The sequence below is a fragment of the Chaetura pelagica genome, unplaced genomic scaffold (genome assembly GCF_000747805.2).
Source record: "Chaetura pelagica isolate M959 unplaced genomic scaffold, ChaPel_1.0 scaffold66, whole genome shotgun sequence".
NCBI lineage: Eukaryota > Metazoa > Chordata > Aves > Apodiformes > Apodidae > Chaetura > Chaetura pelagica.
The window spans coordinates 818,984-840,943 of record NW_009953811.1 but is presented as its reverse complement, the minus strand read 5'-3'; the positions used below and the strand labels follow the sequence as shown (position 1 = coordinate 840,943).

Genomic DNA, 21,960 nt, shown 5'->3' with positions numbered 1-21,960 from the left:
GGACTAGGCAATCTCCAAAGATCCCTGCCAAATCCAACCATTCAGTACTTCTGTAAATTTTGAAAACCTCCATCTAATGCATAAGTGATAAAAGGAGTGAAATGTCAACCATGAGTAGAGTGTTTTATAAATAGTAGCACATTAATGTTTTAATTTCATTTCTCATTCCTCTTCTTCTCAACAGCAACTACAGAAAATAGTGCAGATAGGAAACTAGAACAAAAGATTGAATTGTCCAGCAAATTATTATCACAGCCAGGAATAAGGTTAACCAGAAGGAGCAGAAAAATAATGAGGAAAGACCTTGTTTCCCTTCACTGCCCTGCACAATTATCTGTTTCCTACTCAGGCCACACTCCCGGTTTCTTGATCCAGGCTCCTGTTGGCTCCCATGTCTCACTCACAGGAAAGAGATCTTGGGCAGTTACTGGAGAAAAGCACTGTTAACATATGATCTCCCAGATTAAGCTGCCCATAATTGGTCCTCTCTGAACAACTGATGAAGTTTGGGTGCATTCCATTTCTATTAATTGAGCTAGGGTAAGACTGATGAGAGGAGCTCTCCCATTCCCATTGCAACTACATGTGCTTGATTAAAGGAAGGAATGAGAAGTTTATTTCTTGGCATCTGATTTTGTTTCTGGAAAAAAAAATGCACTCCCCCTCCTAACTGTAGGGGATACATTCCTAAAAGTATTGGTAAAAGAGCAAGATACAAGTTAAAAACCTTCTGTCACCTCAATGTATAGTATATCACATATTCTTACCATGATAATACCTATTAAAATTTCTTAAGGAGTACACATGTATAATTTAAAGCATCTGAAGTATGTAAACTACCAAATTCCAGCTGAAGACATTAATGTTCACAAAGCCAGTTGGATTTCTAAATTCAAGTCTGAATCAAGATCTGAAGTAGGATTCTTTGGCCTATGTTCTGGTAGATGTCTGAATAGATTATTTTAATAGTTCCCTTTAGTCTGAAATATATCAACCTGAATGTCTTATCTCTAGCCATGGGTTAAACCAAAAATCCCACAGATCTTATTCTTCCACTTATCCAAAACTCCGAATCCCTTATCATTAACCTCACAGCCATATGCTATGATTTAATGAATACAAAAACTAGCTTGCTGGTGACTCAAGAACTGACTTTTTTTTCCTCAGTTTTTACGTTTTAATCTGAGCTGTATCAGGTACCCACTCTGTATATTTCTACTTTTCTGAGGAAAAAAAATATCTCCTTTTGTAAGATCTCAATGTGAAAACTAAGGAAAGTGAAATTAATTTCACTAGATTAGAATGAAGTTATGAGGGGTGTTTTACAAGCCTAACAGAGAGCCTGTAGTTACACAGTCAATTGGAATATAAGACCATAGCTCTGAGGATGCTACCCAAAGGTTACAGAACCCAATTACTAAGAAGTACTAAGTGCCCCCTTTTCTTGGCAGTTGAACAGTTGCAATTGCAAGAAAAAGGTGAGACAGCCATAGCAAAGAGGGAATTATTTACAGTTGTTAGGAAATTGTTAGAACAACATGTAGACACTTGCCTCAGACTTGCCCCAGCTGTACCAGCTCTATAGATACATTCAGAGCTTCAGTTTCTGAGTCTGTTGATCTAACCCTGCACTGAGCTCCTAAAGCAAAGCTACATTTTGCTAATGTACTCTTGTACAACCAGTTAACAAAACTGAGATGTAAGGAGGCTTTACAACAGCTGTATAGTTAAACCTATCCGTGGGTGAAGTATAGAATTAACAAAAAAGTTCTTATATAACCACAGCTCTTAATGAGACCTGGACCTGATCAGTGCAGTCCCACTTGAAAACTGACTCCAGATAAATAATGCTAGTAACAGACATGGCGTTTTAAAATGCATGCTTTTGACATTAAAAGATACAATGAGCAGCTAATTCAGCAGAGAAGTTTGTGCTTCTAGACTTACTCATTCAAATTACCATCAGCATTTGTTTCTTTCTCTGCAGAATGACATGGGAGGCCAAAGAATGCTCGTGAATAAATGGAGCACTTTCCTCAAAACCAGGCTAGTTTGCTCTGTGCCAGGGAGAAACGGAATTGATACTTATTTTGATGAATTAGGTAAGTATCCTAGATAACAATAAACTGAAAACCACCATACAAAACCAACACTTTGATGATAACACATCTTACTGTCAAATATTGTTTGTGTATTCATTACCAGGGAATGGCTGTAAGCATTTGTTTCCAATTTAGATGAAGTTCCATACATACAGAGTTGGCTATCATCAATAATGCCTTTTAAAGACTGCTTTTAAAATCTAAGTAGTGTATATGAGTAAAATAGGATTACACTTTTATTAAGCAAAGTTCGTCTGTTGGCATTGAGAAAAGTATCTTCCTATCAATAACATTGCATTTAAATTTTACAGAGGATGTGTTTTTGCTGCAAACTCGTGATAACAAAAATCCAGTGATATTTGGCCTCTTCAACACTACAAGGTAATTTACAAGAAGAAACAATAGCAGCAATAGAAGAATGTTTGAACAGCCTACTGAAGAGATAGAAGCTGCATGATAAATATGCCTTAGCAAATACAAACAGTTCTATTCACAGTGGACTTTCTTGTTAATGTAAAAACTGCTCTATGATACCCAGGGGCTTGAAGTCTCATGCAGTGATCCAGTCTATCTGGATCATAAATTAGATTAAATGTTTACCTGCTTAAAAATTTCCCAGTGTCAAAAGTATATGCACTCCTGCATGCATACAGGAGCAGCCTATCAGAGTCATCTGTCTTCTTACAAGAGCTCCACTGCAATTCAAGTTTAAGGAGATAGCAGCTGAAATTCCTACTAGCTTCTTAGTGAAGCCTAAATAATCAGTGACCTTCTTTTCCCCTGCATCCCAGTTCAAGTGCAAGCATGCACTCAGTACCTTTTTCTTGAATATTCAGCTGTTATTCTAGGATGTAACTGGTAGAGAAGAACACCCCTGCTTTTTTTTTTTTTTTTCATTGAATTTTTTTTATTATTATTATTTTTTTAATAAAGCAAGGTATAGGGAAAGGTGGGCACCTAATTAAAATTATCTGAATCACTTTCTGGAGTCTTCAGAGAAGATTTCTTTGTGGAGAACACTGATGCTTCTTTAAAAAGTAATTAATTGCCTCTCTGGAACTAAGTGAAAAAAATTTAAAAGTAAAAAATATACTTTTATGTGGATTGATCTATACAGAATGATCCCAATGATCTAACTAATAACACGAACCGACATTCCCAAAAAATCACAGAACCAACATTTTCCTTTAACATAAAAAGTCTCCTGTTCACTTCAGTCAGCACTGGATGATTCTCATCTTTCCCAAGTCACAATAACAGCAAAAATCTCAGAAAAGAAAATTAACTGTTTAATTCTCTAATGAAAGACATATAGGACCTGAGTTCAGTTCACTGCCCGTCCTCTGTGTTTATAAACAAGTAATTTAGAGCTTGTGTTCACCATCTTCAAAGTTTGGGATAACAACACAGAGCGTTCTCAGACAAATGTTATCAATACATTGAAGACTTTGTAAAGAACGTTGGACACAGAAGTTATAAGAAAAGCATATGGGAAAAAATAAGCGGCTTTTTCTCCCTGAATACTGCTCTAGAGCTACTTATTTATGATTACACAATAATACCAGTATGATATGTACAGAATGGGATATATTGTTTTAATAATGTCTTTGAATTTTACTTCATAGCAATATATTTAGAGGATATGCTATATGTGTTTACCACATGGCAAGTGTCCGAGCAGCTTTCAATGGACCATATGCTCATAAAGAAGGACCTGAATACCACTGGGCTCTATATGAAGGAAAAGTACCTTATCCAAGACCTGGTTCAGTGAGTACAATCTATTTTCCATTACTTTGTTATGTAAATTAGTTTGAAAAGAAAAAGCAGACTGTTAATATACAACTCTTCCTGAGTTAACGGTTCAGGATATATATGTTTAAATACAAACATAGCCTAACATTTCTGGAAAATTGTGGAATGGCTCAGCCATAAGTGTAATCAAGTACTAGAACCATATATTTCCCAAAGGAAAGTAACGGAATTAAGCATATAGGGTTTTTCAAACCCTTGTGTTAAGGTCTTAAGGTCCCATAGTTAGGATGCCAGGCAACAGGGGTAGAAACGGGCATCTCTAGAAGGTGGGTCAGGTGTGTTCAGAAGCAGCAAGTGCACCTGGGAAGGAAACTCATTTTCTCTTGAGTCTAGCATAACTGTTCATTTAAATGTTGTTACTAACATATTTTTTGCATCTGAAACATAACAATTTTAATCTAATTGCCAAGGAAATAAATGAAAAAAAAAATATAAAATAAAATAAAATATTTAAAGGTATTGAGTGAACCAAGAGTTTTTTTCATAATGCAACTCTCTGGAGAACAAATTACCCTTACTGTCTTGACTTGAGGAAAAAAAATCCAGGATGAACTAGAAACATGTACATACATTTATTTAAGATACATAAGCTGGAGCTTATTAACATTCTCAGTCTGTACCATTTAGAAAGAGTATAGAAGTATTAACAGAACATTTTAAAGAACAAAACTCAGTAAAAACACTCATGCTTTTTGCTTTCACACAAGTTTCTTCTTTTTTTCTTCCAATGGATATTAAGTGAAGAAAAGAAACAAGACACATTGTGAAAATGCAATTAATCTGGCAACTATTGTAGCATACTCTGCAACTACACTGGTGCTGTCATGTAGAAAGTTGTTCCTGTCTGATGCTTGGATTTTTCATTTGGTAAATAGAATTTCTTGAGGAAATCACAAAATCATAACTTAGAGACAGGTAATTAATTTCTACAAGGAATTTTAATTTCTATGTTGATTTCTCAAAGGCATCACAAATAATCTTCACCTCAAACTCTTGTCCTATTTCAATTCATTTTCTTTTTAGGTGTTTCTGAAGTTTCTATCCCTGTAATATCTTAGCCCAGGACTCTCACATCCCAGCTCAGGGGATGAGAACAGACTCATGTTTACTTCCTGTCAGTGCAGCTTGGGGGTGTCCTTTGCTTTGCAAGGGCCTCTGAGCATGGTTGGGATCACCTTCCAATTCCTGCTCAAGTCAGGAGAAGTACCACAGCAGGCAATGCCAGGCTAACCCAGGGAAACATCACATTCAGGATTTCTTTTTCTCCCTCTATCCTTGGGGTTACAATTACTTACCCACTGATGGCAATTGTTGCCTGTTGCAAAGCTGCTTTTGTTTAGTCTTGCTGAAGGTCTGCCCCTTTTCATGTCAGCATTGTGCAGATTTTCAACTCTGTGAGATGCAAAAACATTTCTAATAGCGGTTTGGCTAACACCCCCCTCCCAGTTTTCACACTTCACCTGTTCATCTTCTTGCAGTCTAGGAGCACACTCTCTGGAGCTGAACAGTGGCCTAAATAGCTGCTGGAGCATTAGTTTCAGTATTGGTTTTGCTTTGCTAACTAAATCAATATCCTCTTCTATCCTAAAATAAAGCATTTGCAGAAGTAAACATTGCATACAATTCATTTAGCACTGAATCACAGGAATGGGAGGTGGAAAGGCTCATTAGCTTATCTAGTCCATGCCAGCACAGCCTTTCTCCCTCTAGTATGATTCTGAATGCATGTCCTCTCTCCTTTTAAATTAATGTTTTCCTCTGCTTCTCTTGGGCTTAGAAACCCCAAGTCAAAATGCAGAAGTGGATGCTCCAAAAGAGATTATCTGGGATTTGAACATTAGTAATATGACTTGACCATATTGGACAATAAGCTAACCATTGTAGTAATGTTGGCATCAATACCACATAGTTTTTGTTTGTTTGATGTAGGTCAAAGTAGGTAATTAGTATTGAGACAGGATACAAAAACAGATAAGTAAATTATCAGATTTTGAGAATATACTTAATTGATAAAAATGGTCTAATTTAAAGGAATTACTAGTTTCCTTCTCGACATTTTGTATAGTAAATTTACAGTTTTTACAGTTTTTACCCAATAATGACACAGTACCATGCATGGATTGCAGAATGACTGTGATTTTATAAAGATGTTACAGTCCAAATTCTTTAAGTGGTATTAATTTTTTATATATATTTTTTTTTTCCAGGCACTAGAACACCTCACATATGTTATTTGAACTAGTATTAAACACAGGAAGGAATTCACTATTGATGACTACAGTCATAATGTTGATATCTTCTAGCCCTGAAAGCTAAATTCTGGGTTTTTTTGGCAAGAAGGAGAGAATACTGAGCCACTGCTTCAGCAAAATTGACAATAATTTACAGAAAGCCTGCACCAAGTTCCACTCACTTTTGATGCTTCTTTCCCTTGGCTCTCGGTGGTCACATTTGGGTTAGACTGGATCATAGCCTCCCCAACAGGCAAGGTATAGGAGCTGAAACAGTTATAAAAGAAGAGAGAAGTCATTTTGCCAATGTTATGGAACAAGTTGATTGAGGAACCAGGTCTTTCCTGAGTGTTAACCAATTTAGACATGTCTCTATCCATAGCAGAGTACATCAGAGGCCGAAGTAGCTGCCTCTGCCAGCTTACAAAGTATTGATTCATTTTTGGCTGCTTATTTAGGGCACAGTTTAGAAGCCTTTTCAGTGTTTTGCCAGTAGCTTGCAGAGAAAGCATGCTTTGGGCTGCAGCCCACAGGGTTAGGCTCCACACTCCAAAGAAAAGGTCAGCAAACTGGTAGGCTGGGTGCCACTACTTTTCCCATTACAGGGGTGACTGTGACAAGATGCCAAAAATAATCTACTATTAGACATCTCTGAGAGTTATCATTTTTTTGATCTTAGCAGTTGAATGGGTAAACATGGAGCCTGTAAGAAATAAGAGTAGAGCTTAAAGCTAAATAGAAAACCACTGTTAAAAGCTGCACAGGTTCTGACAGACTCTGCAATTCTCTGCTCTCTGAAGCCTGCTGGAAGCACTGTTTGTGACATTATCTCTGCTCCTGTTCTGTTGATTCATTTGGTGCACTTAGACTGTGATGCTTCTGGGAATGACATTAGTTACGTCAAAACCAGTGCTGATAGACTTTAGAGACGGCTGCATCTACTGTTTCCTTTCCAGACTACTTGATTTTATTTAATTAAATATGAAAAGCCTGTGAAGGATTATTTTTATTAAATTTCTCCAAAGCTAGGATTTTGCAAAGGGAACCTGGCAATGCCTATTCACTTGATATGCTGTGCAGTGCTTGGAAAGCAGACGCTCAGCCTGTCTTCATGCACTGCCTCTGCCTCTTTAGTGCAAACAGCCAGTGAAATTCCATCACTAGGTTGATTAGACAATTACTTTAAATTCAACACTGAACAAATACTTTCCTTTATCTAAGCTCAAAAAGTGGAAAAAAACATTGCCCCACTTGACAAGTACAGGAGTTTGTTATTGTCAATTACAGTTGACCACAAGTTTATACTTACTGTTTCCAGTAAATATAAAGAGTATTTTATTTCATTTTATTGATTGAAAAATCCAATTTAAATAAGGAAAGGCTGCTACTGTGGCTTTGCTTGAAATGCTTCCTAAAACCGCACTGTCTTATGAATATTTGGAGAAAGTAAATGATTACTGAGATGTTTCCAACTTGATCATATATGGTTTCAGTTAGACATTATCAAGCAAATTAGAAATGTAGAATATATGTTCAATTAGGAAACACTATATCCTTCACAAAGCATCCTAAATTAACTTCTCTGTTTAACATACTCAGTTTTTCCTAATTGCACATTTGACCAAAGGAGTAGGCCTCTTTTAATCAATTAGTGATGTAAAGTCTATTTGCTTTGCAAAACAGTAGATTGATCAATGCAAAGATTGGTATTTCAAGTTAAACTGTGATATATAATATTGTCATCATGAGCTGGGAAATACAATACTGTTAGAATGCCTGAGATCAAGAACTACTGTTGCTGCTGGCATCGTTTTAAAGTGTGTTTAGTTTCTTATGGTAATATATTTTGTAATCAAAAGTATTGAGACTAGAGATTGATTCTCAATTGTTTCAATTCCTACTGCGATCTTCTCTGCCTATCTGCCTAACAAGGCCTGTCTCTGACAATTTATTTGGCAAACCTTCAGGATAATCTTTGGTTTATGTTTTTGCAGTGTGCCAGTAAGGTGAATGGTGGTTTGTACACTACCACTAAAGACTACCCTGATGAAGCCATCCATTTTGCCAGGAGTCATCCGCTGATGTATCAGCCCATCAAGCCTGTCCATAAGAGACCAATACTAGTTAAAACAGATGGAAAGTACAATCTCAAACAAATAGCAGTGGACAGAGTGGAAGCTGAAGATGGGCAATATGATGTCTTGTTCATTGGCACAGGTAAATTAAAAAAGCATGAAATAAAATAGATTAAATAGGGGGTTTTTACCTCTTGGATGAATGAAAATGTGTATAGTCCATAAATAAAACATCTATACAATATTCCTTCTTAATAATTCTTTGCAGAACTCTGCCAGTCTTCATCTTGTAGAGGAGTTTAGTTATTCTAGACATGTGCTTCACTGTACTGACAATATTATATAGAAAAATAATGATAGGGAAACATGTAAAGTCTAGGAACAGAAAACTAGGTGTAGGATTCCGTTGTGGGTTTTTTTCCAAACAAAAATTGTAAGTTAAATCCCTGAATAACTGGCTTTATTTCTAAAACTTCATCACATGGATCTGAGCATAGTTCTCAGCTGAGACCTAAAGACTTAAAAGGTGAGAGGATTTTTTTTTAAATATCTGTTCAAGTTACTGGTTTTATTCCATAGTTTATTTTCCTTAATTATGGAGACCACAAGTCTAGCAAATACCGTTTAAAAGAAACTTCCAGCTTCCAGATTTGGGTTACAACACAACTCAAAGAAGGAAGGAGGAAATACCCAACTTTCTGAAAAAGAAACGGTTAGAAGTTTTCTGCCAAGCTTTCCTGTCTTTCTTTTGTGCCATTTTCATAAGATACAGGGAGCTTGCTTAAAGAGGATTTTTAAAACATCTACCAAACAAATATGATTAAGATAAAATATATCATAGACCTAACTCTAAGTAATCAAAGAGGAAAAAAAAATAAAAATTTAATGGTACTTGAAAAATAAGAAAACTTAAGAAAATAAGAGGAAAGCCTGTAACTACACAAGACTTCAATCACATTTTATCTATCTGGAAAAAATCCAAGGATTCATATATTCACATTTTATCAATTAAACAACAGAAGTGGTAACACAAATAATTTTGAACATTTAGTCTAGGAAAGCAGTTAGTGAATTATTTTTTACTAATGAAATTCCTCTGATAAGCACATTTCAGTGTAGAGAACATTCAGAAGAAGTATTTGTAGAATAGTAAAGGCTTATTTATCAAATACTCTTGTACACAATTCCTCACTTCAGCAAAGTTGAATCCGAGGGGACTCTTTAAGTGTGTGCTTCAGAGCTATGCTGAACTGACACCCAACAGCTGCTTAGTCTTCCCAAGATGTCTAATGGCAGGTGACAAGAAACAGGAATTTGGGCTTCAGAAACTGAAAGGAACCTTGTAATCTCTGCTCTGGCAAAGGTCCCATCAAAAAACTCACTGCTCCTCTTGGCAATGTCATATTAGAAAGGGTTAATCTTTTTTTTTATCAGAGTCCAACACCTGCTGTGTAACATAAGTAACCAGGGTCTTCCAGCAGAGCAGAAGGTTCCTTAGGGTAGCACTGCAGGTTAGAAAGGTTCATCAAAGGCAAACTGCGAATGACAGGGCTAATTTTCACATGTCTGTCAGCAGAATTCAAAGAGGGACTTACTTTTGAAAATCAGAGCTCAGAATGCAATTTCTTTTTACTGTACCATCACAAAATGGGTGCCTTTAATTACATATTCTCTTTGAGAAGTGGTGTATGAGCCCAGTTTAATGGTTCCTCTTCATGCTTGCCCCTTTGATCTTTTGCTGAACTTTTTTTCCAGTGCTTGTCTGCTCAATATTTCCCCTGTAAATCATAGCTGACTGTAAGCGACAGAAGAAAGGAAGTGATATTTACTGTTGTTGCTGACAGATTTTCACATTAAGGAAAACAAGACTACTCTAATATTAGTTAGCAAGACAAAGCTGAAGAAGTGGAAGATCTGATGCTATTACTGTGTTTTAATGTCCTGCAAGAGCTGTAGTGACAGAGATGCTGGTGAATGAAAACTCTAATGTGCTTTAAACATTTTGAATGTGCAGCTTTTGGGGGGTTAAACTTCCTTTAATTAACACCTTCAGCTCTACAGCAGCTCAGTGTTTCCCTAGAGGAGAGTGAGAACTTTGGACAAGAACCCCTGAAGGTTTTTGTACTCTTGCGTGGAGGAACGGAGCTGCTGCTAACAATTAAGGATAGTTAGTAGTTTCCTACCTAGTGTAAACACTGAGATCCTATAATTAAAGCTACTTGACACTCCCTTGCCTTGATAGACTCAGCTCCTGCCTACTCGCATTTCTTTTTCTGAAATATGGTTACCCTCCTTGATCCTTTTGCAGCTCACCAAGAGGTTATGACCCAGAGTTTGAAAAATACAAGTCAATTAATCATGTAGCTCAGGGACGTCTCAGTTGACTCTTACTCACCGGAAACAAAGCACCATATGTTTATTTTCTAAGAGTAAGAATGCTCATTAACAACAGTAATATGCAACTACCTGTACATATTTATACATTTCTATCAATTATCAGCTTGAAGAAATACATTAGTATCTAAAGGCCATATACATGTTTCTACCAATTATAATCTTTAGTTTAGTTTTGTCTTTTTCTTTTCAAATTTATTTCCAGATAATGGAATTGTGCTGAAAGTCATTACAATTTACAATCAACAGACTGAATCAATGGAAGAAGTGATTCTTGAAGAGCTTCAAGTATTCAAGGTGAACTCTGCTGTCTATGAAGCATATATAAAAGTCTTGAATTTTCTGCAGAATTAAAATGTCTAAAAATCTCAGAATAGTCAAATATATAATGGCTGTGTGCAAGAAATTTTCTAATCATCTAGTCATTTTATGACAGGAAATTTTAATTTCAACTAAAGTTTTTCAGAGGTGGAGTTAGCCCAAGTACTGAAGCATATTGCAGCAAACCAGGACTACTGTCATTCTTTTTACAGCCTTGGAGGATGTAGTGTGACTTTATATTAGAAGCCTGTTGCATTTTATTCAATTTTCTCGGTATCCAATTGTGCATTTAAAAAAAAAAAAAAAAAAAAAAAAGTATAACTGCATGCACAAGAAATGTGCCTACTGCAATCTTGGAAACTTCAGTGAGGACAGATGAAAAAAGCCTAATCTTCAGAAAGAGTGAATCAGTTAATTGTCTTTACAGTGGGCAAACCTGAGACCCAGTGAGGCAAAATTCCGTTTGCTTAAGAGTAAAACCATGACTAAACCTCAGTATTTGGATGTGGCAAAGTTAAGACAGTGAAATTTTCTTTGGGAGTATTCACATCATGTCACCTTAGCCACATGAAGTGAGAGGCTAACCTACTTGCAACCATAGGGAAAATCTAACATCCAAATTTAGATATTTAAACCTGGTGCCTGAATTTTGGCAGTGGAGCTACTGACTTGTTGCCTGGTGGAAAAAAATCACAAAAATTGCCCTTCCTGATAAAACTGGTTTTCAACAGAAGTATTAGGGGCTATGTACTGACATTGGTCCAGGAAATATGGGCAGAAGGCAGAGAGGACAATGTTAAAAGAAGGAATTCCTGATATTTTTATCTTATCTTCAAGGAATGTTGTTATAAAAAGCACTCCACTTATCACTCTCAAGTAGGACAAAAGAGATGCATTGATGGCAAAAGCTAACGTCATGTTTGACAGGAAAATTGTAGTGTTCCTGTGGCTCTGATAATCCTGAATTAAGTGTTGGCTGGTTGTTTTTAAATAAACCCTTTGAAAGCAATACTTCTGAAACTCACAATTTCCTCACATCTTTCTGTAGCATCAGAACTTAGAGAAAGTCAAACTATCTAGCAAATCTGAATATAAGTAAACATCAAGACTATTTTACCTAACTTATTGTCATAGCAAAAATATATTCTTTCTAAGCAAGGAAATATTTCCTATTTTCTAGGTGCCAGTTCCTATTATTTCTATGGAAATCTCTTCCAAAAGGGTAAGTATTTTGACAAGTTTGAAATGTGAAGATTGTGACTCAAATGTAACCAAGCTATAAACTGTATAAAGATAGACAGATATACACACAGATAGATGTACATCAGCTATAATGAGATCTGGTCTGATATATGTATTCCTTTTGTATTATAAACTTACAGTTCTATGCTCCGTCTCTTCATGAAACATTTATGTTTTTCAATTCTAATGTTAAAGCTCCTTATTTCACACTATCATTCACATCAAAGCAAGCAAAAACCAATCTGTTTCATGAGCTACTGGCAGAGTAATCACAGTAGGGATTAGCTTGGTGGATATGGGAACTCACAGAGAAGTTCCTTGCTGATAAATGCAGTCAGACATCAGCTCTATGAGGGTGTCAGTGCCAAAAGAGCCTTGCTGGCTCTCCCACCTATTCAGCTGCCCATGAAAGGCAAGGCGGTTTGGATCTGACTCCCTTTTGATTTTCTGTTAATATAAACACCCAGTTTCTTATGCTTGTAGGTAGAGTCTCATCTGTATCATGTCATAGATACCTGTACCATATGACAATGCAATGTCAGGGTGGAGCCATTGTAAACATCCCAAGATAGTTGTATCTTAATAGATCTTAGCCATCTGATGCCATATAGGTGCACATAAATACAAGTAATAAAGACTGAAAATAGCATTACTGGCACGTGTGTGTGTGCCCCAAAAGGTAATTTTATTCTTGGTGTTCAGTCACCTTGCATTCTGGGTCCCCTGGTGACAGAGGATACGAAGAAGGCGGAGGTACTGAAGACCTTCTTTGCCTCTGTCTTTACTGCTGCAGACTCTCCACAGGAGCCCTAGATCCCTAAAGCCCCAGAAGAAGTTAGGATGAAGGAGGATTTTGCTTTGGTAGATGAGGATTAGGTTAGGGATCAGTTAAGTAATAAATCGATGGCCCTGGATGGAATACACCCATAGGTGCTGAGGGAGCTGGTGGAGGTCATTGCTAGGCCACTCTCCATCATCTTTGGTAAGTCATGAGCAACAGAGAGGTGCCTAAGGACTGGAGGATAGGAAATGTCACTCCAGTCTACAAGAAGGGCAAGAAGGAGGACCCGGGTAACTATAGACCAGTCAGCCTCACCTCCATCCCTGGAAAGGTAATGGAACAATTTGTTCTTGGCACTATCTCTAATCATATCAAGGATGAGGGGTTCATCAAGAGCAGTCAACATGGTTTTACCAAGGAGAAGTCATGTTTGACCAACCTTATAGCCTTCTATGAAGAACTAAGTAGGTGGACAGATGATGGTAGGGCACTAGATGTTGTTTATCTTGATTTCAGTAAAGCATTTGACACTGTCTCCCACAACATCCTTGTAGATAAACTGAGGAAGTGTCCTCTTGATGACCAGGTAGTGAGGTGGATCATGAACTGGTTGAAAGGAAGAAGTCTGAGAGTTGTGGACAATGGGACAGAATCTAGTTGGAGGTCCATGACTAGTGGAGTCCCTCAGAGCTCAGTACTGGGACCGGTGTTGTTCAACATCTTCATCAACGACCTGGTTGAGGGAACAGAGTGTGCCCTCAGCAAGTTTGCTGATGACACTAAACTGGGAGGAGTGGCTGACACACCAGAAGGCTGTGCTGCCATTCAGCAAGACCTAGACAGACAGGAGAGTTGGGCAAGTAGAAAATTGATGAAATTCAACAAGGGCAAATATAGAGTCTTGCATCTGGGGAAGAACAACCCCATGTACCAGTAGAGGTTGGGGGCTGACCTGCTGGAAAGCAGTGTAGGAGAAATGGACCTGGGGGTCCTGGTGGACAGGAGGATGACCATGAGCCAGCAATGCGGCATCCTGGGGTCCTCCCCCTCTATTCTGCCTTGGTGAGGCCACATCTGGAATTTCGTGTCCAGTTCTGGGCTCCTCAGTTCAAGAAGGACAGGGAACTTCTTGAAAGAGTCCAGTGCAGAGCCATAAAGATGATTAAGGGAGTGGAACATCTCCCTGATGAGGAAAGGCTGAGGGAGCTGGGTTTCTTTAGCTTGGAGAAAAGAAGACTGAGGGGTGACCTCATCAATGTTTACAAATATGTTAAGGGCCAGTGTTAGGGGAATGGAGCCAGGCTTTTTTCAGTGATGTCTAGTGATAGGACAAGGGGCAATGGGTGCAAACTGGAACGTAGGAGGTTCCATGTAAACATCAGAAAAAACTTCTTTACTGTGAGAGTGACAGAGCACTGTGAGTGACAGAACAGGCTTCCCAGAGAGGTTGTGGAGTCTCCTTCACTGGAGACTTTCAAAATTTGCCTGGACATGTTCCTGTGTGATGTGCTCTAGGTGACCCTGCTCTGGCAGGGGGGCTGGACTAGATGATATTTTGAGGTCCCTTCCAACCCCTAACATTCTGTGATTCTTTCTGTAGGTAGTGTATAAACACAAACTCTAATGGTGATTTAGAGGACAATCTTTGGTGTAACTATTCTGAATTATTTCCTGGATCAATCTATTTTTTTTCAATGTGAAAAGCAGCTCTGGACTGTCTAACACTGCACCTAAGTGATTATTTGGAGAAAGGCTTTGGGGTCTTTTCATATATTTGCTTACCTTTGCCTCTCAGTGAAGTGCCATGGCAAAAAAAGGGTTGTTGAAAGAGTCAAAAGGAGATACTGCATAAATGTGAAGTACTCTTCCTCCATTACATTCAGCTCCAAAGAGGGCTGCTTATTCTACCAATTGAAGAAGTATATGGAAAATCTGGGCACAATGGCAAAATAAAATAAAATAAAATAAAATAAAATAGCCAAAGCAATCTAGTGGTTGCAGAATAAACATTCTCATGAGAAGTAAAAGTATCTTGAATTTTCAAGATATCAGAGCAAAGACAGAAAAAGAACAGGAGAGTCAGATACAAAATTTTACTCAGCAAAGTGACTTCCTAGTGTCTGTATACAGGGATTCTTGAACATTGATGGCAAAGCAATAACAAGATTAAATAACCAAGTTAAGATTGTTGAATATAGATCTTTAAGTAGGATGCAGTTTTCTGGTACTGAGGACAATTAAATGTTGCAATACATGTTAGGGACAGAGCTGGTACCAAGTAGTTTTGTCTTTAAAATTATATTGTAAGCAGAACTATAACTTAGTTGAACTTATGTAAAAAAAGTTGCATAGCTTCACTGTTTGAGCATTTTTGCTGGTTTGTGAGCCTGTGGAGACTTCCTTGCTAGCTTTGTCTCAGTATCCTTATAACACTAAGCAGTCTTCTCTAAGTCAGTGGTACAATGAAATACTATGTTTCAGGGCTGAGCTAGTTATCTGCAAAGACTTGAGAAAGAATGCTCTTCTTTGATGTTCAGCTGGCTAGATATCAGATGTTTTTTGCCCTCCTCTGAACTAAAACTTAGAGAAGTCTTTACCCCTACTAAAAGATGAAAGAGAAAAACCCATCTTGCATGTCTCATTGAGTGTTGTTCATGTCTTCTGTGACAATCACACTGCTGCCACTCCAGACAAGAAAGAATTCCCCTCAAACACGGTTCCTAGGTTTCTTTACTCCACTTGGCAGATTGTATTCTCTGCTACTATCATCTGGTTTACCTCAGCTGAAAAAGCCTTCAAGCATTACTGTTACCAGCCTCTCCTAGTTTTAAATTTTATCTTTTCTCTCAGGCAAATTAGCCTAAATGAGTATTTTCCAGCTTTAAGAATTTAAAAATACCAGATTTTTAAAGCTTAGTCTAAGAGTGGGAATTATGGACTAAGTTTTGCCACAGCTTAAGTGTTCAATAGGAATCCTTTTTCCGAGCAGTAAAACCATGGAATTGAGCCATGCACAAGCAGTTCCTATTGCAGCAAACTGCATATTTGTGTTCACTCCATTTACATTCACCAATAACAAGATATTTTCTCAAATCCCTGTAAATTCAATCTATTTTCTTCTGAATTTATTATGCCAGCATCTCATTAATCAGACTGATCATCTTTGAAAAGGATGTTTATGTAAGCTCAGAAGATTCAGTCTTTACACTAAGACTGAAAAAAATCCCAAAAGCCTACAAATAAATATTAAAGAAGTAGATTGAACCCACATAATTTGTAAGGAAAGATTGCACAGTGCCAGGAAAAGATCTCTTCTGTACACCGAGGGACAACTCAAATCAGGATAATAAAAAATCAAAGTACTACTGTGCATGTGTATATGTGGCCATAATGTAAGTAGCCACATCAAGAGTTAAACTTAGTTGATAAGTCCTACTTTAAGAATGAGGTTGCTTACAACTTTTGCAGATTTGAACTTCTTTGTTTAAAGTCTTCCATGTTAAGTCTTTGTTTTGCAGATCAGTTAAACAACAAAGAAGTGTAAAGAGGGAAGCATCAGGAAACTATATTGAGGAAGGGAAAGAAACTTAAAACTCTGCCTATTCAAACCCAGCTTACAAAGCTGAAACTTCAGAAGTGAGGAAATGCCAAAATAAGCTTGTTCATTTTGCCTTCTTTCTCTCTGTCCTCACAGAGAGGAGTGTGTACAGTCAGATATTTTCCTATAGGGTAACTCTGCCTCCCTCAGGGCACAGGCTGGATGCACAACTAGTGAGCAACACTAAAGCTGACGTTAAATAACTCCATAGGTAAGAGAAGTTGTAGTGGAAGTTCTAGGAATGTAATCGTACATGGTGTGTTTTTTCTCCAGCAACAGCTCTATGTTGGATCTGAGTCAGTCATAGCACAAGTGAAGTTCCACCAGTGTGATATGTACGGCACTGCCTGTGCAGACTGCTGCCTCGCTCGGGATCCCTACTGCGCCTGGGATGGCATCTCCTGCTCCCGATACTATCCCACAGGGATGCAGGCAAAGAGGTGAGAACTGCTGCTTTCTCCAATATCCTTTTCACAAAATAGCTACTACTATGGAGTTCCTACTGCAACACAAAATAATTTGTGCTTCTCCTTCATAAAAACAACTGAGCAATAAGATGTGTTAGCTGCTAATTTATTAGCACAGATACAGGGGATTGCAGAGGACACAAATGAACAAGATGGGATAAACTGCAGTACTAGGGATATTTTTATTAATGAAGCAAAGTCACTTAATTATTTGCAGTAAGTTTTAAGCAAATCTCTGTTTCCTTATGCATCTTTTGGTCTGCAGAGGAAGGATTAACTACATCAGGCCCCTATTTTTTCAAAAATGAAACCAAGTATCTGCAAAAGCTAAGGTTAGCCTTAGGCTTTCTCCACTGATTAAAACAAGTTACTCTAGATGCCAGTTCAAAGCACAAACCTAACTTATGTGCTTTAATTCTTCCCTTGAAAAGACTTCTCTCTCTCACCATTCACAACTCAGCCTTCATACTTTTGTGCAATAATTTCCCATACACCTGTCCTCCTCCCTCTCAAACCCAGGTTCTCCAGTTCAGCTACAAAGATACTTGCTCAGGCAACTAGAATATGCATCTTTTAATCCATACCTTTTCACAAGACTTTGATTCAGTTTTGCCACTAGAGAGAGCAATTTCTAACCTTAATCAGCAAAACTTTGGTAATGTATAACTCAAATCCTTTCTGTTGGGTTTTTTTTTTTGCAATTACTGTTTCTGCAAATATATGCTTATAGATACTAGACCTACATGGACTGCAAGGATTAGAATAACTGTCAATTTTATTTTCCTTACCCCGCATGCTTATCTTTCCATGAACCCAAATGCACTCAAAGAAATGCACTGCTGTCTATAGTCAGGCACCACAGACATTTCTCTGAATTTTTCTAGAAGATACTAAACACAAAGCATTGGATAACCTGACTTTTTGGGTAGAGCACATTAAAAGATAAAAAAATTATACACAGAGACAATGACTCAGTATAATTAATATGTTCTCAGACTTAGTACGCTAAGGCATACATTAAACCAAGTAAGAAATCAGGGTTACATTTTCTTTCATGCCTCTTGCAAGCTGACCTAAGAAAGGAAGTGGGCTCTGGTTGTCTGCTCAGTGTGAGAAGAGTCTGGCTAAAATTTTCAGGCCTCAGATTAAGAAAAATGTGCAGCTACATAGTGAGCCAAGGAGATTAATTTACTACAGTGTAAGTATAAATTGGGTTACTGTAATTATGAAGCATATGGGTTATTCATCTAATTATGTTAAAGTTCTTTTGGAAATGGGGGGGTTTACAATCTCCCAGCAGCCTGGTATGACTTTATCAGCATTTACATCTTTCTGCTGGCTACTTATTGTTTCAGAAAAGAGAAACTCACCTTTCTGAACTCTGTTGTACATTATTAGCATAATTCTCACCTTAGACAATTTCCAGAGTAGCAGCTAATAAGTCCCCTGACACACGCATTTATGCAGGGTTGAGTGATACAGACAGCACCCCAGGCACCTTCCCATGTCTTAACTCCCCAGCATTCAGCAGGTCAGTCTCTAAAAGAAGAAAATACTGCTGTTACCATCCTGCTTCTCTTAAGATAAGCACTGTAGCAGAAGGGATTTGCACTCAATTGAATGTTCTTGAAGTCTGCACAACTTGTTTTACATATGAGTCTGAAGAACAAACAGCAAGAACTAATCATGTTGAGAGGGATGGATATTTGCTTTGTTCACTTTAGTTCATAGATGAAGTTCAGAGCATTTTATACTTCTGAGCTTACACTGTGTGGTACATGGAGGGCAGGGAGAGCTACTCAGGACACACATACGGAAGTTGTTTCAAGTTCCCTCCCGCTTGAACCAGGTGGAGAGCACTGCTGGTAAAGACAAGTTATGACAGAGTGCTAGAATGATCTCTAGAGGTCCCTTCCACCTCTGATTATATGATTCACTACAAACCCCTGTAAAAATAGCCCCCTTCAGATACTGGAAGGCCACTACCAGGTCTACCTAGAGTCTTCACTTCTCCAAGCTGAACAAGCCCAACTCTCAGCCTGTCTTCATAGGAGAAGTGATCCAGCCCTCTAGTCATCTTCATGGCCCTCCTTGGAACTTGCTCCAACAGCTCTGCATCCTTCTTGTGTCCCTTCTGGGCTGCGAGCACACATTGGCAGACTGACTGTTGTGAAGTTCCCCAGGTCCTCCTTTTTTCCCTTTTTGAAAATGGGGGTTATGTTTCCCCTTTTCCAATCAGTGGGAACTTCACCAGACTTCACCACTTTTCAAAAACTATGGAAAGTGGCTTTGCAACTTCATCTGTCAGTTCCCTCAGGAGCAGCATTGTCCATGTAGGCATGTCTCAGTAGACAATATGGACTTTTCTGATACCAGGTGACCTTGAGCAGGCATTAACCCTGCCATGGCTTCCCTGGGCTCCAGATATAATTCACACTATGTCCCAGCATACACATTTTGCTTTGGCCTTGTCTGAGGGTTCAACATTTCTGCTCAAGCTGCACAAGGTAGTAAAAGTAATGAAAGTACAAGGGGTAATCAAGAGTACTTGTTCCCCCTGTTCCTGCCAGCCCTCACTTCATTAGGACTTATGGAGCTGTTGCCTTACATTTCAACATGCAAGCTGTCTTTAACACCACCACTACCTGCTCAAATGTGGCCCTCATACAATCCATTCAAGTAGGCTTTTTGGCTTGTTAGAGCAGTCCTGCTAGAGCAGAACAAGCACTGCTAAGAGCTCTCTTTAATTTCAGTCCTACTGGTGAAGAGTTGAACTGAAGCAGGGATGTACAATGTACCCTCCCCACTTTGATCAAATGCTATCTGTTTTAGATCCTAGCTCCTCCAAGGTTTGACAAGTGGTTAGAGAAACATGGAATTAAAAAAAACCCTGTAAACTAAGGCATGTACTGGATATAGAGAGAACTTAAACCTAAGTACAAAAACCCTCTACTTGACAACTAGTACTAATCTGTTGAACTGTGAAAACCTATATTATAATTCCTTGCAAGTGTACAGCCTGGAGAATTAGATATAGGATTTAATTAAGGACATATAACAACTAAGCCCAAAATCTAGTATCTTGACGCTGGCAGTGCACCACACTAAAATGTCTTGGTAGTTACAGGTGTACAGCTCCTGTACACTGAAAACACTTCTAATGCCAGAAGGAAATTATACACATTCAACTTCCATGAAGTGTTCTTGAGAAAGCAGAGAGGTTCAGAACTTAAATAAATGCTTTAGTTCACTTTTCCCTCTGTGATCTGATTTAGGTGGGTTCATTTTTGATCTGAACAAGTTCTAAATTCTACAAGTGAGATTCTCTGCTGTGCTAGCCCACTATCTAGGCTGAAAAAGTGCTGAAGTAAGTTTAAGATGTCTTTCAGCTGGGGTAGCTCTGGTAACCTGCGATCCCTTAGCTCATTTTATGAAGATAAAGAGTCACCCACCTGCCTCCTCTCCCTCTCTGGCCTCTTTTTCCACCACCCATTCCACCAACAAGCACACAAACATGTTCTTCATCACTCACAGTTAGCAAGGGAGCTCTGAACAGAGGACATGTTTTTCCCAAATCTACGAGGTTTTGGTTTTGCCCCTTTGTTACTCGCACTGGCTGGAGGGGGGCAGCAGAGCTCCAGAGACAGGCAGAACGGGGGGGGGGGGGGGTGAGGGGCGGGGAGCTGCCTTCTTGCAGCTGAACCCTGTCACTCTTTTATAATTGTTGGGCAACCCCAAACTCAGACTAGTGATTTGCATATGCAAACTGAAATTATGCCTTTTTTTTTCCTGAGCCATTTCAACTGTACCTCATCTATCCTTGGTAATTAATAAGGAAACATAAGGAGGACAGTGGTGATGACAACTGCATTGCTTTCTTGCAGATAATTTCTCCTAAGTTCCCAAAAGCACGGAGTGGCAGACTGAAATCCAAATTCATGATGATATAAATTGCAAAAGACATTTCCATATATTCAGTACACTTGCTAGTCACTGAAAAATTGTTCTTATAGTAATTTATCTCATGATTTGACTGGTGTTCTATTATTCGTGGAATTCTGACTGAAATTCAGATAAAATAATACCAGGCTTATGTCAATATTTGTGAATTACATTTCTTTCTCAGCATCTCCCTTTTTCAGGATCTCTCTCCCATTTTACCTTCTCTTAAAAGAAATAGCAAAGCATGAGCAAATGTATCTTCCCCAGTCTGCACACATAACTGCAAAATTCCATCAAACGTTTTTTTATTGAACAGTTTGAACAACTAAAGAAGTATCCTGTCTTACACAACTAGGATTTTTATAGCTCAGCAATGATCTTGAGGAACTGAAGCGTAAATAGTATATGCCTGCTAGCAGTCCTGTTTCTGCTAGATAGGGCTTCTGGGCATGATGGCAGAGGGGTTTTCTTGTTGTTATTTTTTTTCAAGGCTAATGTCTGTAGTATTTGTGTATATTTCTGCAAGAGAATGTCTCTTCAGACTAACCTGTATACACAGATATGCAAAGCTGGTGGCAGCAATGACGCTTTGCAAAGCTATCAGAAAGCTTGGCTGCACCATCTATACATTACAATGAGAACTCTCAGGGCATGACAAAGCCCTGTTGCTGTCTCAGAATCTCTGGGGTTTTTTGTAGTATGCATGTACTTTTCACACTTCCGCCTAAAAAGCCCCATACTGTCCCCACTGAATTTGCAGATTCCCCTGAAACAACAATGGCAAAACAAAGGTTCTGTGCTAAGTATCAGTAAAGGTTAGAATCATAGAATGGTTAAGGTTGGAAGGGCCCTTAAAGATCATCAGGTTCCAACCTCCCTGCTATGAGCAGGGACACCTCACACTAGACCAGGCTGCACAAAGCCTCATCCAACCTGGCCTTAAACAGCCCCATGGGGGGGGGGGGGGTTCCCTAAACACCCTCAGCAAGTTA

At 38.4% G+C, this 21,960-nt stretch overlaps 1 protein-coding gene across 1 annotated transcript in view; it reads left to right on the top strand.

The window, feature by feature from the left end:
* The window catches only part of SEMA3E (sema domain, immunoglobulin domain (Ig), short basic domain, secreted, (semaphorin) 3E), a 144,239-nt gene that overhangs the window by 114,248 nt on the left and 8,031 nt on the right, over nucleotides 1-21,960 (top strand). The window contains exons 8-14 of the mRNA XM_010001253.1: nucleotides 1,988-2,102; nucleotides 2,414-2,483; nucleotides 3,728-3,872; nucleotides 8,143-8,365; nucleotides 10,823-10,914; nucleotides 12,119-12,160; nucleotides 16,833-16,999. Of these exons, the coding sequence (XP_009999555.1) occupies nucleotides 1,988-2,102; nucleotides 2,414-2,483; nucleotides 3,728-3,872; nucleotides 8,143-8,365; nucleotides 10,823-10,914; nucleotides 12,119-12,160; nucleotides 16,833-16,999 (854 nt within the window). The remainder of the gene's footprint in view (nucleotides 1-1,987; nucleotides 2,103-2,413; nucleotides 2,484-3,727; nucleotides 3,873-8,142; nucleotides 8,366-10,822; nucleotides 10,915-12,118; nucleotides 12,161-16,832; nucleotides 17,000-21,960) is intronic.